Source organism: Mauremys reevesii, linkage group 3 (assembly GCF_016161935.1).
Source record: "Mauremys reevesii isolate NIE-2019 linkage group 3, ASM1616193v1, whole genome shotgun sequence".
Classification (NCBI taxonomy): Eukaryota; Metazoa; Chordata; order Testudines; family Geoemydidae; genus Mauremys; species Mauremys reevesii.
The window spans coordinates 49,092,299-49,110,088 of record NC_052625.1 but is presented as its reverse complement, the minus strand read 5'-3'; the positions used below and the strand labels follow the sequence as shown (position 1 = coordinate 49,110,088).

General features: G+C 38.4%; 1 protein-coding gene across 1 annotated transcript in view; it reads right to left on the bottom strand.

The window, feature by feature from the left end:
* Positions 1 to 17,790, bottom strand: part of USH2A (usherin) — a 577,940-nt gene that overhangs the window by 350,652 nt on the left and 209,498 nt on the right. Inside the window, exons 23-26 of the mRNA XM_039530373.1 lie at positions 11,415 to 11,541; positions 10,877 to 10,978; positions 7,045 to 7,233; positions 6,364 to 6,494 (exon numbers count right to left, since the gene is read on the bottom strand). Of these exons, the coding sequence (XP_039386307.1) occupies positions 6,364 to 6,494; positions 7,045 to 7,233; positions 10,877 to 10,978; positions 11,415 to 11,541 (549 nt within the window). The remainder of the gene's footprint in view (positions 1 to 6,363; positions 6,495 to 7,044; positions 7,234 to 10,876; positions 10,979 to 11,414; positions 11,542 to 17,790) is intronic.

Below are 17,790 nucleotides of genomic sequence, written 5' to 3'. Positions count from 1 at the left end.
CCTGTAGAATGCCCAGCTGTGGCTAGAAATAGATATGGTGACAGTCTGAACAGTTTGGTCCTGGCAGTATAATAAAGCAAAGCCCTAGATACATCTTGTGTATATAATTTCCATTCTCCCAGTGCAGAGTATGGTTTCAAGAAGAAGACAGGCAGGTTGACTGACTGGTTTAGATGAAATTCTGAGACCACATTAGGAATGAAAGGAGGGGGGGCTGAGTATCACCTTGTCCTGTGCAGTGTCATATAATGTAGTTCAGTCAGAAATGCTTGACGCTCACTCACTTTTCTAGCTGACACAACAGCAACTAGAACATGGCATACGCCATTTTGTAATGAGACTTCAACACTACCTCTTATGGAATAATGCAGTTTTTAATCTGTTACAGTTTGTTTAGGAAAAGAACAGACTGCATATAATAAATATATTAAATATTAATCCACAGCGAACAGGGGGATGGGGAAGGAGCTTTGTGTTATCATGCCATGTATCTGCCCAGCTACAGACATGTCTGTCTCCAATACAGAATCCATTATGCAAGTAAAGGTGATGTGTGATTGTAACGGGGCGCACGCCATGCCCCTCTGTTTCGGCCCTTCCCTCCCCCTCTTCTCATAGACTCAGTGACACTTTAGGCTGGGGCAACATCGGTGCTCTTTATTTGTGATCAAGTCCCCACCACCGGTTTCCAACTGTATACAGGCTTTTTACAACAGCTTGGCCTACCACAGGCCTGGCCAGCAACACACTAGGAGGCTCCCGCCTTCGTTTGAGCCTGACCCTCCCATCCTGGTCTCCAACCCCACTTGCCAGTTCCTCCCAGCCTGATAGCTCCTGCTAACGAGGCTGGCAGGTGTGGTCAGTTACCAGGCAGGCATCAGGCTATCTACCCAGCCCCAATCCAATCCCCCTAACTGGGGCTGGAGTGGCAGGAGCTGATTAAGGCCTCTCTAGCAGCACCCTGCCGCAGTGATCCACGTGAAAGAACAAGTCAGGAATACCATCGTATCCAAAATGGTACCCTGGCAAAGTGCTGTGACTTCTAACTTATTTTCCAGTGCAAGTCTGTTCTAAGCAAGGCTCCCAACGACAGCACCATCATTTACGAGCAGTGTGCTATAAACCTCACTTCCACTCAGTGTTAACTTTTTAGTGTGAGCTTAAATACCCAGAGAACACCTCTGACATCCTTATGTGTGTTTGTAACATCGGACTGCAAGAGACTAGAAAATGTACTCTGCACATAGCACTCCTTGAGGTGAGGAGATGAGGTGAGATGAAAATTGCTAATGGAGGCAGGGAAACATATTCAACAACACATTTCAGTGCAGTAATAACCAACTGAGTTGTAACACCTAAATTGACTAAAGCGGAAAGTGACTTTAGAGGGAGAAATTATTTTTCTCTTTGCTTACTACGTGTATTTGACAGCGCTTTTTGTACAGTCGTTTCCTCTTTATAGTCAGATAATCATTTTTATTTATTTCTGTGGGACTTCCACATAAAAGGGGAAAGAAAAACACTTACAAATAATAAAATGTGGCTGTATAGGCACAAAAATGGTCAGGGGCAAGCATAATACCCAAAATTAAATTTAAAATTGGGATTAAGTTCATTTAGCTGCTGTTTCATTTGTAAATTAGAAATATCCTAAAAATCAACACAAGGTGCTTTTTGTTGCTGTTTTCTAATTTATGACAGAAGTTTAAAGAGGAAAGAGAAAAAAGATTGAAATACGTATCGGTGAGTGAAATGACAACTGACAGCAAATATGATGTATGAAGTGTTGTTGTAGCCATGTTGGTCCCAGGATATTAGAGAGACAATATTAGAGAGATATTACTGGACCAAAGTCTGGTGGTGAGAGAGAGAAGCTTTTGAGTCTTCTTCAGGTCAGGAAAACCAACTCAGGTCTTGTCTTCATTACTGAACTAAATCAGCACCGCTGCGATTGATGGAGTGACGTCAATTCAGCACATCTGGTGAAGATGCGCTATGTCGACAGGAGCACATTCTCCCATTGACGTTATTAATCCACCTCAGTGAGAGGCAGAAGCTATGTTGGTGGAGAGCATCTCCTGCCAACATAGCGCGGTGCAGACACTGTGTTAAATCAACGTAAGTGACGGCATTCAGAGGGGTGTTTTTTTCACACCCTGAGCGACGTCACTTATATTGACTTAAGCAGTAGTATAGACAAGGCCTTAGAGTGTCACAGCTAGACACAAGCTGTAACAAATGGTTTAGCATAAGTAGATGATACATATTTCAAGGGACCATTCAAGGTGAAGTGGCCTGTTAACACCCCTCCAGTCATAGGGAGGGGAGGAATGGGGGTGGGGTTGTTATGGGTGTAGATTGTTGTAATAAACCATAAATCCAGTGTGTCTATTCAGTCCATGATTGTTAGTGACTGGCAAAGTTATGAATTTAAGCTCCCAGGCTCATCTTTTGAAAGTGTTAGGCAGGTTTCCTTTGAGAGAGACTGATCACTCCATATGTGACCTTTTTCTGAGAAGTGTTCATCCACAGGTGATACGGTGTTTTTCTCTTTTATCATTTTCCTGTGAGTTCATTCAAGAGCATAGTGATTGCCTGATTCAAACTTGTCACCTACCACCCCACATTGAAACCCGTACAGTGTATCATCAAACAACTACAACTCATATTCAATGGGGGTCAAATCCCTCTTCTGGCCTTCAAACAACACCCCAACCTCTCCAAGCTCATCATCAGAAGCAAGCTCAAATTCAAAGCAGCATCAGACCCTCCTAGAACAACACATACAAAATATGCAGACATATCTCCACCGCTACAATGATCGACACCTCCCATAACACACCTTTCAAGATCTATGGGTCCTACACATGCCTGTCACAACACGTGGTGCACCACATCCAGGTCACTAAATGCCCCAGTAACAACGATGTGGGTGAAACCCGACAATCACTGCACTCTCAAATGAATTCACACAGGTAAATGATAAAAGACAAACACTACATCACACCTGGGTGAGCACTTTTCACAAAGCGATCACTATCTCTAAAAACTTCAAAAACAGACTCCAAAGAGAAACTGCTGAACTTGAATTAATATGCAAACTAGATACAATTAACTGTGGCCTAAACAAAGACTGGGAATGGTTGGGTCATTACACCAATTGAATCTATTTCCCTATGTTAAGTTCTCCTCACACCTTCTATGGGCCATCTTAATTATCACTTCAAAAAGTTTTTTCCTCCTGCTAAGGATAGCTCATCTCAATTGATTAGACTCTGCCTGTTGGTATGCATACTTCCACCTTTTCATGTTCTCTGTATGTATAAATATCCCCTGTCTGTGTGTTCCATTCTATGCATCCAAAGAAGTGAGCTGTAGCTCACGAAAGCTCATGCTTAAATAAATTTGTTAGTCTTTAAGGTGCCACAAGTACTCCTGTTTTTTTTGCGGATACAGACTAACACGGCTGCTACTCTGAAACCTATCTCTGATCTGTCAGTGCTCATCCTCAAAGGAATTTTCATAAGATGAGCCTGGGAGCTTAAATTCATAACTTTACTTGACACTAAAAGTTATGTCCTTAATAAATACACTGGATTTATGACTTATTTCAACAATCTGTAACCCACTAACCCTTTTGACCTATGACTACAAGGGTGTTAAATAGGCCACACCACCTTGAATGGTCTCTCTGAATATGTGCTACCTACTTATGCTGAACTATCTGTTTGATCTTGTATTTAGCTGTGACACTCCCAGAGTATCTTTCCCAGACTGGAGGAAGAGCTCCATGTAGCTTGAAAGCTTGTCTCTCTCACCAATAGAAGTTGGTCCAATAAAAGATATTACCTCACCATTCTTGTCTCTCTAGAAAATATGGTAACAGTCTACGCATAATAGACTTGGTAAACATTAAGGACGGAGAAGAAATATTTAGTTTAGTTCAAGCGGATATATTATTATCATCAATTATTTGTGTTACCATAGTGCCTCAGGTTGGTAGGCATAGACCAAAACCCATTGTTCTAGGTGCAGTACAAAGACCTGCCCAAAGGATTTTACAATATAATTTCTTAGATCATCATCTTTATGGCAGGGACCGTGTGACCCCAAACCTGAAAATACTTGAGCATGTGGGTAAAGTAGGTAAATTTATCTACTCAAAAGTGTTTGCAGGACTGAGCCCTAGTTAGTGCAGTGTGACACACTGGGGCCATAATCCTGAAGGCATCCTCTGGACAGCACTGTTATATAAATAATGAATTGGAGTAATAGAATGAAATTAGGCAGACTTCTGGCACTGAAAATTAATAAGATTTTTGGAGTTGTTTAAACTAGGAGCTGGGGGAAAGCTGATGGGGCAGAGTTCACAGGTTAGGCAAACATATCTGCTAGGGATGAAGGACGGGACAGAAATTATAGCTGAACTGGAGCAGGGATGGGTTGGGATCAGACAAGTAAACTCTGACAGATCAACAACTGTCAGACTAAGGAGTTAGATAAAAACCAGATACCTGATCACAAAATATAAAGACTTATATAATGAATGCCAGAAGTTTAATGCAAAAAAAGGTGAATTAGAATGTCTGGCAATGAGACATAACAGGCATTAGTGAAATGATAGAATGACAAAAATTAATAAAATACTGTAATGTCTGGATATAAAACTATACAAGGAGGGTAGATTGGATCATAGAGATGTGAGGAATAGCACAACACCCCAGAAAGAATCCCTAGAATCCAGTGAGATAATTCTGAGTAGAAAGATCCACATAGTTGAATCTGTATGGATACAAATTCCAAGTCATGAAAATACAAACATACTAGTAGGATTATACTACCAGCCTCCAGATAAGGAAAGGGATACTGAATGAACCATGTTGAGACAGATCAAGGGGACAACAAAAGCTAATAAAACAATAATAATGGGTGATGTAAAATTCCTATATATAAATTGGTTACATATAATAATGGGACAAGGTATAGTGAAGCAATTTATTGTCACCTTAAATGGCCACTTCTTGGAACAGCTAAAAGAAGAGATCATTCGCAACCTAATCCCATATAAAAAACAGGAGTTGATTCAAGAAGTAACTGTAGTTGAGCGGCCAAGTAACAGTGACCACAATGAAATGAAGTTCAATATCCTTGGAGAAGTAAAGGTATCAAAACCCATGATTGTGACATTAACATTTAAAAGCAAAGATACAGAAATATAAATAATAAATAAATAAGGAATCATGGCAAAAAGGCATCTTTGTTCAGTTCTGGTCCCTTTATGTGAAAAAGGATATAGCAGAGATAAAGGCAGTTCATAGATGGCCAATGTAAATTACTAGAGACATAAAAAACTTCTCTATCAAGAGAATTAAAGAGATTGGGGAGGTTTTAATGTACAGAGGAAACAAATAAGGGACATGTTCTAGGTATAAAATTAATGATGGTGTGCAGGAATTGGATTGGGCTCTTCTGCTAACTTTCGTTCATAATACAAGAACAAGGAGAAATTTCATGAAACTGAAAGGCAGTACATTTAAAAATAATAAAAGGAAATAGTGTTTCTCACAATACACAATTTACCTGTAGAACTGAAGAGGTTAACAAGACTAAAGGACTGGACTAAAAAAATCCCGAACAAAGTTTTGAAAAAGAAGTGATGCTTCACTGCATAAACCAGCTTCTACCTATTGGAGGTTAGGAAGAAAACTTCCCTATAGGCAGATAATTCCATAGCTGCCCTCTGCAGGTTTTTTCCCCGCACATCCCTCAGAAGCATGTGATATAGGCCACTGTTGGAGACAGGATAATGGACTAAAATGGTTCATTAGTCTGATCCAGTGTGGCAATTCTTATATTCCTATTAAAAATGGAAAATTATTGCTAATAAGAAAAAAAATCCTGATTATGATGACCTATTAGGGTGTGGAACAGTTTCCTTAGGAAGTGATGGAACTCTTGTAACTTGAGATAGTTAAACTGAGCTGGATAAAGTCCTTGTCCTGTAAATATACAAAAGAGAATAATCCCACACTGTCAAGGGAATGGACTTAATATAGGTCTTTTCCTTCTCTAAAGAATTCTAATTGCTTACAATCCAGTAGAAGATGTCGCAGTGTATGTGAGATATTGATTTTTTTCTTATTTAAAATATATACATGAATTATATTTTTTTCTTTTCAACCCTTTTGCTATACATTTTAAAATGTTGTACAGATTGGTATTTGGTGAACATATAAATATAAGATTACATTGTTTGAAAAAATAAACAACAAATGGTAGTGATTTTAGGGAGAGACAGTAACAATAAAATCTCATACAAGGTATCTGAAAAAAATATTTATAATAATTCATTTCTGAACCTACTGCAAGGTAATCTGGCCCTTCTTTGTTGTAAACAAACAGAAGTAATCCATTCAGTTGGTCTGTTCTAAACTTAAAGGAGATCTCAAAGTCGAGTCCACCATGAAAAATATCTGAATGGAGTTCCAGGAACCCTTGAAAGACAAAATAACATGTTTTTAAAATAAATAAATCAAAGCAGAAATCAAAAGTAAGGAAAGATGCTGCATTGCACAGTCATTTATAGAATTCTAACAGAGGACGCTGCGTTGATGTTCTAGAACAGTGTCATTCAACCTTGTAAAGCCACTTCATCATCAAATGGAGCAAAAACCCAGGAAGGAGAAACAGTGCAACAATCTAATACTTCATTGTAATTTTTACATCATGGTGTTCCATTGATGCATCACGGTATTTTGTGTTAATATTCAGTAGGTGTGCCCTCTCCCTTCGTAGGCACAATCAGCACCTGCAAAATATTTCATTGTAGTAAATGTGTGTGCATCTCAAGCAGCTGCACCTCTTGCTGACTGTAATTCATTCTGTGGGCATGAACTGCTCTTGTAAACACAGAAGCTAAGTCTTAGCCCAGCTGAATATAACCCTGTGTAAGTGTGTGTTTAAAAAGAGGACAATTGAAATACAGGTGCGGTAATTTATTCAATTTGAGAATTGATTGGTCCACTATATAATATACTATTTTACCTTTGCCAAGAAAATGTGTTCCTTCCATAAGGACAGTGGGACACCCTTCCCAACTGTGATAGACGTTGTTTTGCTCTTCAGCATCCTGCCATTCTAAAGGTTCCCAATTTTCATAGGGATTGTGTGTTTTTTTCAAAAACACATCACTGAGACACCCCACAAAACCTTTCTGGATTATTGTCTTAGTCCCTGCAAAAGTGAAAATATTATTTAGGAAATGAACCACCTGATATTAAAATAAAGACAAATATGCATACATATCATACTTCACACACAGATGGAGAGGTATATATGTATATAAATATCCCTCTCTTTATGGATCGCCTTCCTGGGTCAAATCCAGACTCTAGTGCCTGGCCAGCCATTAGGGAAGCAGCCACCTTTCTTTGGCCTGGGAGGATTTGAACTTGCTGAACTGCTTCATGGAGGCTCCTTCAGATCAACAGCGAAACTAGCCCATATGGATACAACAGCGTGTACATGCCCCATGAGGATTCTAAGGGAATCCTTCTAAATTAGCACTCTTCCATTTCAGGTTTTACTTCTTAAAAATACCATGAGGAAGGGGATGCAACCAGTGGAGGGAAAGATGTGGTCTCATAGAAGCCACGGTTTCTGAATCTGGCTTTGGAGCCCAAAAATTAGGGTTTCCTGAGCAGTATGGGCTCAAACTCCCCTTTCCACTCAGTACAAGGGACAGGGTAGTTCCTATCCAATATCTCTAAGAAATACAGGGGAACAGGGTCTCTTAGTAGCCCTGGCTGGGGAAAGAAATGTTGGGAGATAAGAGATTGTACACATCCATTTTTCCTAACTGGAGAGGGATCTGTAATAAGGCAGATTTTACTGATGGCCCTCTCCTGAAAAATATATATATGTAAACCCGCTCTGGTTAGTTTGTTCGCACAGTCCTTTTGAGTTACATGGGGTTCTGAGGCAGACACCTAGGATGATTGTCTGAATCAATTTCTTAAAGACTATGGATGCATGTTTTTCTGTTTTTGGTGAATTGAAATAAAGACACAGGAAGTGGGAGCTTTTTGGTTTACTAATTCCATGCATTTGCTGAGTTTTTTGTTGTTTTTGTTTATGTAATACCTACATGCACTCATGGATCCTTCCCCCCCATTCCCTGTGTGCTGCATTGCTGGGCACACGTATGGAACAAGACTCCACAATGTGGATGGGTGCCACCCTCCTGTGTGCTCCCAGATATCCAGCCTCATATTAAGTAACATAACTACATTGGCTACACTGCCAAAGAGCCGTCTGCAACTTCTCAGGAAGGGACAGAATTTGCCCTTCTGTGTTATAACTGGATGTTTAATGACAAAAGTAAGTTTGTGCTACTTTTGATTCATGTAAACCCTGCAGAGTTAACACAATGACAAGAGAGTGAGCTGGAGTCTATTCCAGGCAGCACACTATGAAAGCAAGTTGTCAACTAAGTTCTAAGTCTTTACTACTGATGGTGCTATAAACTCAAAAACACTGTTTGACTTTCAGATCCCAGTGCTATTAGTTAGGAAAAAACATCTTTTTACTTGTAAACTGAGCAAACATGATATGGAGTCACTGAGACACAACAAATATCAAATCCCAGAATACCATTTTTACATAGTCACTTCTTAGACTCTAAGAATAAGGAGGATTTTAAACAGTGGTAAAATTGCAGTGTGTGTAATCTGCACTCTTCTTGCACATGGACACAGCTATGTGAGGAAAGTGCAAAATATTACAAAGAGGTCCAAACTGCGGACTGCATAGGTCCTTATCGAAACAGATCATAAGTAACCCATTTAGCCACTTCATTGTGTTCCACTGCTCATAGTATAATGTGCTTTGTATGCAGGTGTATGAAGTAAGGCAATAAAAATTCAAGTACATAAGCAATTAAGAGAAATAGTATGGTCCAGTTGCACAAGACTGGGACCCCGGAGATCTGGCTTCAGTAACCTGATCCATCAGAGACTTCCTGTGTGATCTAAAAGTCTTTTAGTTTCTCAGTTCTCCACCTGTAAAATGGGTGTGTCAGTATTTCCGAACCCCCTACACAGCGGTCTTGAAGGATAAATACAGCAAAACTGTGAGGAACTCAGATACTACAATAATGAGGGCCATACAAGTACCTAAATTATCTAGATAGATAGATAACAATTAAAGCTGGTGAAAATACTGTAGTCTAGCATTGTTTCCTATGCTCCAGTACTGGACTAATTACTGAACATTGTGTTAGGAGTCACCCTACTGCTAGACTTACTTTATTTTGGATGAGATGTGAAAAAGTCTCAGGACATTTGAGTTTGGGTAGCTGCATTCTACATTCCTCTACTATTTCAATTGGACAAAGTCTTAGACAGGTTTCCTTAGGTTGGTGTCTTCTCTGTTTTTCTTATCTGTCTGTGGCAGTTTGCTTGTAGAGATGGACAGAATGAGTTACATAGTGCTTGCTGCCTAAGCAGAGTACCAGGGGGTGAGTGTGGGGTGCTCACTTCTGTCTTATATACCCTTCTTTTCCTGGAATTGTAAGAAAACACATCTCTTCCATGATTTTTTAGATTCAAGTTGGTTGCTGTCCCTCTTTCATGGGCTCCATGCCTTGGTTCATGGCTTAGGTGACACTTTCAGCTCCTGAATATGCACTTTGTTTAATGACTATGCAACATTTCTTTAATTGCCTTTGTTCTTGTGGCCAGAAAGATCAAGACAGAGTTAAAACTAACTTTAATTTTTTTCTGTTTATTCAGTCCATTTTCTGAGATATTTTCAGTTTTAATAGAGTTTGACGGAAAAGAAAATTAGGTTTTCCAAAAGTCCAAACATGCTGTCTTTTTGGAGTTCTTAGGAAGAGCTTTTCAGTTATACCCAACTTGACCCTTTTCTGATGACATTTACACCATCTGAAGGACCTGGAGCTGGGAACCAGGGGCAGTAAGGCTCCCCTTGCCACACCACAGAGGGCAACACCACTGAAATTATGATTCCATAGATTTTGCTGAATCAAATGACACTTCCCTTACCTTTCTGTCACTAACTTGCCCACGGAATGAGATTTTACTACGCTATGCTCCCAGATGATTTTTGTGTGGCTTTAAACTCAGGTTTTCCTTTAAAGAGAAAAGGGGAAGAGGGATGGTATAGCCCCACTTTACTTCTAGATTTATTGCTCTGATAACACAACCCTGCATTCCTGTCACAATTAGGTTTCTTATTAAAAATGTTTATGTGGTAAGTCTGCTTGATATTTGCTTGTCCTTGGGACACAGAAGTAGAAAACATCTTGAATTTCATCTGTTAGCTTTAACAGTTTTTAACATAATTAGCTAAACGTGTATTGTCCTATTTCTAAACATCCTTGCTATAGCACACTTGTAACGATATATTAATATTCAGTAAAGGCACAAAGAAGTTTGTAATGAAAAAATTATGATAACCATTTTTTATTAATATTGTTTTTGCATCAACACAATATATATTTATAGTTTTGAAAAGTACTTTGGAATCCTTATGCTACATAAAATATGAAATGTGCTCACATGCTTTATGGATATGTTACTAACTTATATGTACGTATCCTATATAAGTCAACATATGCGTGAAGTAATGTTGCTTATATTGCTAGTGAACTCAGCCAAAAAGCAATTTCTATCATTGAAGATGCAAATACAAGAAAATTTGTGTGAATGTATTTTTGATTAAACAATTATCTAAATAATTATGTAAATTAAGTGCTGCCCTCAGGTTCCTGGCAAATTATCAATGCAGCCCTCAGTGTTGCAAAGGTAGGTAAGTCAACCCCACTGTAGTGGATTTCAGATACAACTATACTCACTCATGTCCTTTCTTAGGAAAGTATAATCCTTTGGAAGTCCTCCAACAAAAACACCTGTGTTTTCCCCAATAATGGTACTGCCACTTGTAGCTGAGGACGAACCTAAAAAAACAAAGGGTGTTATTTTTCTGCACAAAGTTTTCAACAAATCTTTAATTTAATAGTGATGCTGTATCACCTATTAGATCCAGATATAGTATTATCATGCTTATATTGTGCCCTTTTATACAAGCCCCAGGATGCTTTACAAAGGCATTGTACAATAGAACAACATAATAGCAGCATATCATCAAGAAGTATAAAAAGAGACAAAAATCCTCGAGCCTAGTATTAAAATTGCCAATGATTTACAGACCATAGCTATTGCAGAAAGACTTTATTTTGGATGGCAAGAACGGTACAATGTACTGTGACCAATTTTGTCATGAAAATTTGTGCAAATATTTTCGACACACAGAAGAGGGGAAGTAGTGAAAGTGAAAGCAAGTGAGTAATACCCTGATGATAATGATATAATGCGATGAAATGGGTTAATTACCTGTGTACTGACTATCCACAGTGATTTTTCCCAAAGCCTGAGTTCTTGTAGCAATTATATGGTGCCAAACATTATCATTGTATTGTCTTCCACCATCATTTATTGGAGTAACTGCCACGGCAGATCCCTTTAAAGAAATATTTAAAACATTAATAGAAGGTACCTGTGATGTTCCCCTGGTGTTATCTGGACTGGTGATCTGCTAGATCACGCCAGTCCTTGACTCTGGAAGCCAGCCTTACCCTGCTTTGCTGTGAGAACCCCCACTCCTGGGCTGTTCATGCACAGCCTCTAGCATGTAAGCTGCTTGGATTGTGCAACCGAATGACACTAGCCAATATCTCTGGTCCCAAACACAACCCTAGGAACATCCGCCTTGCAGTGTCCAGTTATGCTCGCTGGATGCTGCAAGCTTATATGAGTTTGTCAATTTAACAAAGAAATTGATATGCACCAGGCTTATTATCCCAAGGGGAGTCTCTGACACGCTTCAAACCAAACTCATTGCTTCTGGTAGAATAAAAAAACAAATTTTTATTAACTACAAAAGATATATTTTAAGTGATTATAAGTCAAAGCACAACAAGTGGGATTTGGTCAAATGAAATAAAAGAAAAACACATTCTAAGCTGATCTTAACACTTTCAGTGTCCTTACAAACTTAGATGTTTCTCACTACAGGCTGACTGGTTGCCTTTCAGCCAGGATCTCCACTTTGATCAGCATTTAAGTTGCTTGGTGGTGATGTCTGTAAGATGGAGGTGGAAGAGAGAGGAAGAGCATGGCAAACGTCTCTCCCTTTTATCATGTTCTTTCTTCCCTCTTGGCTTTGCCCCCCCCTTCAGGGTCAGGTGAGCATTTCCTCATCATAGTCCCTGAATGACCAAGGGAAGGGGGGTAACTCATTAGAGAGTCCAACAGATCCTTTGCTGTTGTCTAGGCCAGTGTCCTTTGTTCCTGGGAGTCTGGGCTGGGTTTGTCACATACATGCCCTGATGAGGTGTGAACTGCCCCTCTGTTCCTGGAGAGTTTTGCCTGGGCTTGGTTTAAGCCATGAGGACACATTTTCAACTTCGTAACTATATACATGAAATTATAACCAATAACATTACTATAACAACAATGCTCAGTGCATCATGAGCCTTCAGAAAACATCTGACATGACAAACTTTGCATTGGATACCACACAATCATACTAGAAGGATGAACATGGGGGTGCAGGGTGTCCCCCCGAGAAACAGAGTGTCACAGTACCTTGCTAAATTATATATGCAGGTGAAACAGAAGCATTTAGGTGTGTTGTAGCCTTAAACTCAGACATGTAGAAAAGCATCCTGCAGTATATAAAGATTTGCAAAAAATACCTCCTCTATTAAATTTATGCTAAAATAGTGCATAATGGTTAACACTGAGCAAGCTTTACTCATCTCTTTGCAATCCCAATCCTTGGTCAATTAACCTACTCAAAAGTTTGTGTGTAGGAGTAGAGATCCAGTTTAGTTGTTACTATGAGTTAGAGCCTAAATTATTTTCTGACTTACCCCCCTGCAGCTCCACTGATTTCAGTGGGGTGGGTAAGGGTTAAATTGAAATTCTGTAATATTTCAACAGACAGTTATTGGATGACTGTTAGGCAGCCTGCAGTGTGTGAAATGAGAGTCTGGTGTACAGAAGCCACCATCACATTTAACACTAATTGGGATTGTTTGGCAGTTTCTGTCTCTAGGTCGTCTTTCTAAGTGAAGGTACAGGAATACTTATAGGGCAGTATTGGGAAGCTTGCACTGCCATTGTTCACTCCATTCTGTGGATAAAGAGAAGACTTCAAACTTAAGGACAGTCAGTCCAGTTTTTTTGGAGAAGAGAAAAATCATATAAAAAAAATCAGCAGAAAAAAAATCAGAGGGGAGTGGTTTTAAGATGCCATTCATATGTACTACTTGCATCCGAAGAAGTGGGTATTCACCCACAAAAGCTCATGCTGCAAAACGTCTGTTAGTCTATAAGGTGCCACAGGATTCTTTGCTGCTTCTACAGAACCAGACTAAAACGGCTACCCCTCTGATACATTCATATGTTAGAGATGCATGCAAAACAAATGCTAATCTAATCATAACTCTTTCCAAGTTATATTGAAATTATTTTGGACATACAAAATTGTAAATGATAAGATAAGCGAGACACACTTGGAGATCTCAATGGCTAACATCTAGTACAAAACTTTTCTAAAGACACCAGGTAAAAGGAAAATAATGGATGCAGACATCACGTCAAAATGAATTATTCATTTTTTAAACAGATGTTTCTCTCATAATACTGTAGGAAAAGTGACTGTGTCATAGGGCAATTCCTAGGGATTGATGCCTGATTGGTGTTTAAATCTCCCAGTAATCCTTAATAAATACAATCCCAGAGCATTAAATTACACCTGACTTGCAGGGATAAAGTGCCTTTTTTCAAGGAATTCAGTATTATTCAATGGAATTCATCCTTCAGGGCAGGATACCCCTGCAGAACAGACAGAATTTTAAGGCTGCAGAACTATATATTGAACCTTCGTTGTTACTGTTCCAGGAAAACTTTAAAATACTTTGAGTGAAATCACATCAGTGAAGTCAGTGGGAGCTTTGCCAATGACTTCATTGGGACCAGGATTTCACCTTTTGTTCTTAAAAGCAAAACGCTGTACTTGGGCAATGCACTGCCTATAACACTGAAAGAAGCCAGCTTAATGTAACACTCTTGGAGAATGGAACATTTGAACAAATCATTAGCTTTTATTTTTAAAATCAAGAAGTCACATTCTAATTAGCAGGTGAAGTAGCTCTCACTGGTGATTCCAATTTACATTAGAGAGATGCTGGCCTTAATGGCAAAGAGTAGACTCTTGTTTTAATGCTAGTTTCCACCGCAAATCTCAAACACAGGAGATAAGCTTCTTGTTAATAGATCTCAGGTGATTAGGGGGAAAAGCAAAAAATAAATGTTTGCTATGAAGCAAGCTTGAAAATGAAATACCGTGAATGCTTGACAATGAAATACTGTGCTCTCTAATTATTATCACAATTCTTATGCACCCCTTATGCTAAAGAAAGAAGCATTATGCTAATATGTTATCTTTTGTACAAACACCTGAAGCAACGATTAATAATATTGTCTCTCCATGGAACTTTTTGCCTAGAGATCTCAAAGTGCCTTAACTATTTAATTAAAGATTCACAACCCCACTGTGAGCTAAAAATAATTACCCCCATTTTATAAATGGGAAAAACTGAGATGAAGAAATAAGAAATAAGCCAATTAATAATGGCTAGGATGAGGATAATTGGTCATAGTTGATTTTTTTAAAATCACACTTTTATTTGTTGAGATTTTAACCACTGAAATATACTTAGCCATACATCTTCCACTTTCATTAATGTAGATCTAAAAACTGTGAACATTTTGATTGTATCTGTTTCCTCCACTCTTCATATATTGCTTGTCTTCTTAGGTTGTAAGCTCTTTGGGCAAGATTGTATCTTATTGTATGTGTGGTCAATGTCTACTACATTTTGGGTGTTATCAGAATACAAATAATACATCTGTACCCCGATATAACGCTGTCCTCGGGAGCCAAAAAATCTTACCATGTTATAGGTGAAACCACTTATATCAAACTTGCTTTGATCCGCTGGAGCACGCAGCCCCGCCCCTCCGGAGCACTGCTTTACCACATTATATTCGAATTCGTGTTATATGGGGTCATGTTACATTGGGGTAGAGGTGTAATATTAATAACATAACTTTCCCAAAGGCACAGAAAGATGGAGAGGCAAATGCAAGACAGTGGCAAATCCAAGAACAGAATACGGAAGTCCTGACTCCCAATCCCCCTGCTCTAACAACTAGACCACAATGTGTGTTCAAGCATTCCAAAAAGGATATTTCCATGCTCTTAAAAAATAAATAAAATGCCATCACTAATCAAGATAAAAATGAAGAAAGAGAATCTCTGAAATATGTATTTGAGGCATTGCCACTGTTGGCAGCAAGGTGCCAGGATAGACAGACCAATGGTCTAACCTCGTATGCATTTTCTATCTGCCTACAAAATGCTAATATGCCAACTATAGAAGAACTTTTTAAAGAATCAACAATGAGTCCTTGGCACCTTAAAGACTAACAGATGTATTGGAGCATAAGTTTTCGTGGGTGAATACCCACTTCGTCAGACGCATGTAGATACTCTGATACTTTTTAAAGAATAGCATTCTTGTATTTTTTTCTCCCTCTCCCCATCAATACCTTGTTAATATTTGGAGCAACCCTATTCAATGGGATAAACTAAATGACAGGTAGAGATGTGAAAGATTATTATAAACTTTATACCTCTTCCAGAGATGGAGCTGAAATCACGTTAAATTATATTCTAATTTAGCCTAAGATTGCAAATATAATTGTACAGTGGTTTCTACAATTTGGTTTAAAGCTGGCTACAATTAGGTCAAATCCTGCAAAATCCTATACTGTACCATAAATAGTAGTACTACTTGCAATAGTAAAGTTAAGCACAAGTGTTTGAAGGTTGTCACCTTATACTGTAATTTCATTACAACTAGGTGAAATCAGTCCCTCTGAACAAGAAGCAGCTGAGACTTATGGATATTCATCTGTCCAGTAAGTAAAACTTCCAGGCAATTATTTAACTGCAAAAATGCTAGTTTTCTTAGACAGTAGATATTAATAAAGTAAAATTGACTTGCAAATTGTTACTCTGATGACAAATTTCAGAAAACTATTTTCCAAACTTGCAAATAAACTCTCTTTGTTTTTTGCAATAGTTACTGGCATCTCTGAAAGTAGTAGCTGATTTGCCACTGTCCAGCAGTAAATGAAAAAGATAGCTTTGTAATTTTTGTTGACACCTTTGTTCTCAACTTCTCTCCCTTTCAGTGATCTTAATATTATACTGATGAAAAACGTAGTGTACTGATGCGATAAATACTAATATGATTCTGTTGAATACTACTACCGCAACCTTTAAAGCTGCATTAGCCTAAAAGAACAAAGCTCTGTTCCATTCAAACTTTATCTGAGTGTTGCTGGCCAGTATGTTTTTAATTGGATGCTGTCACTGAGCATACCATGCATGAGAATATGTATGATGTATTTAAGATTATAAAAAGGGAGTAATTTCCCATGAGCATATGCAGTATGTTTTCCACATAGATGCATGTGCCTTTCTTAAAGGTATCTGCATCCTAGGTATTCAGGCATGGTTTGTATATCAGTTCACTGTCCCATAATAACAACACAAACCCACATACACTTATATGCACCCAGGCATTTTTTCATATACTATTTTTATTGTCTTCTACCTTATTTCAACATTTTAATATTTTACAAACACACATTTCATTATCGTAGTTTAATAATTAAAACCAGAACTGGTGTCATGCCCAATTAATGTGCCCTGGTAGCATGCCCATTAGTTTTTCCATTAGTGAATTCAACAATACTAATGGGATTACTAGCATGGGATGCTAATTGGGCGTGACATAAGAAACTGGCTTACTTCTTAGCATACCCTTGCTAATGATGAAATTAATGAGCATTTTATTAAATGCTGTCTCATCAAAGTGTACTTAGTTAGCGTTAAAATTGTTACAAACGATGCTGCATTCTAAAGATCAGGTGTCTGAATAAGTGGTTCTTCGTATTATGTTTGGCAACAATCTAGGGCATTAATAGTTTTCTACATCAGAAACCACATTTATTTGTACCCAGTTCAAGCTGGGACCACACATCTGCATGTGCCAACCTGTGCTTAATTTTGGAGGAAACTATTCTCTGGATTCAAAATACATTCTACTAAATGCTTCCATAACACATTTTTACCAGAGTAGCAGAATGATACTGTGATCATATTTAAATATTCTTATATAAAACAAGGCATTTCACATTTGGAAAATCAAACGCTTTGTAGGGACCATATCTGAATTAATTTCTTGAACCATTTGTCAGGCCTTAATTGTTAACAGCTCCCAATAGCCAAAAATATGTGTGTGTCTGTGTGTGTCTTCCCTGTTGAAGTATTTTAGACTAAATCCCTAGAGTAGAGGCTCTCCATTTATCTATATCACCCATATCATCCATCAGAAAGAGTACAGTACCCATCACAAAGAGTCCCCAGTTCTGATTAAGACCTTGGCCACTATTATAATCAAAATATATAAGAAAGTCACAGCACTATGAGCCTCATTCAAAGCCTAATGAAGCTAATGGGAGGCTTTCCATTGACTTCAATGGGATTTGGATCAGACCACAGAGGCAACCCTGGCCCCACTGAAGCCAATGAAAAAATTCCTGTTTTCTTCAAAGGGGCAGGATTTCA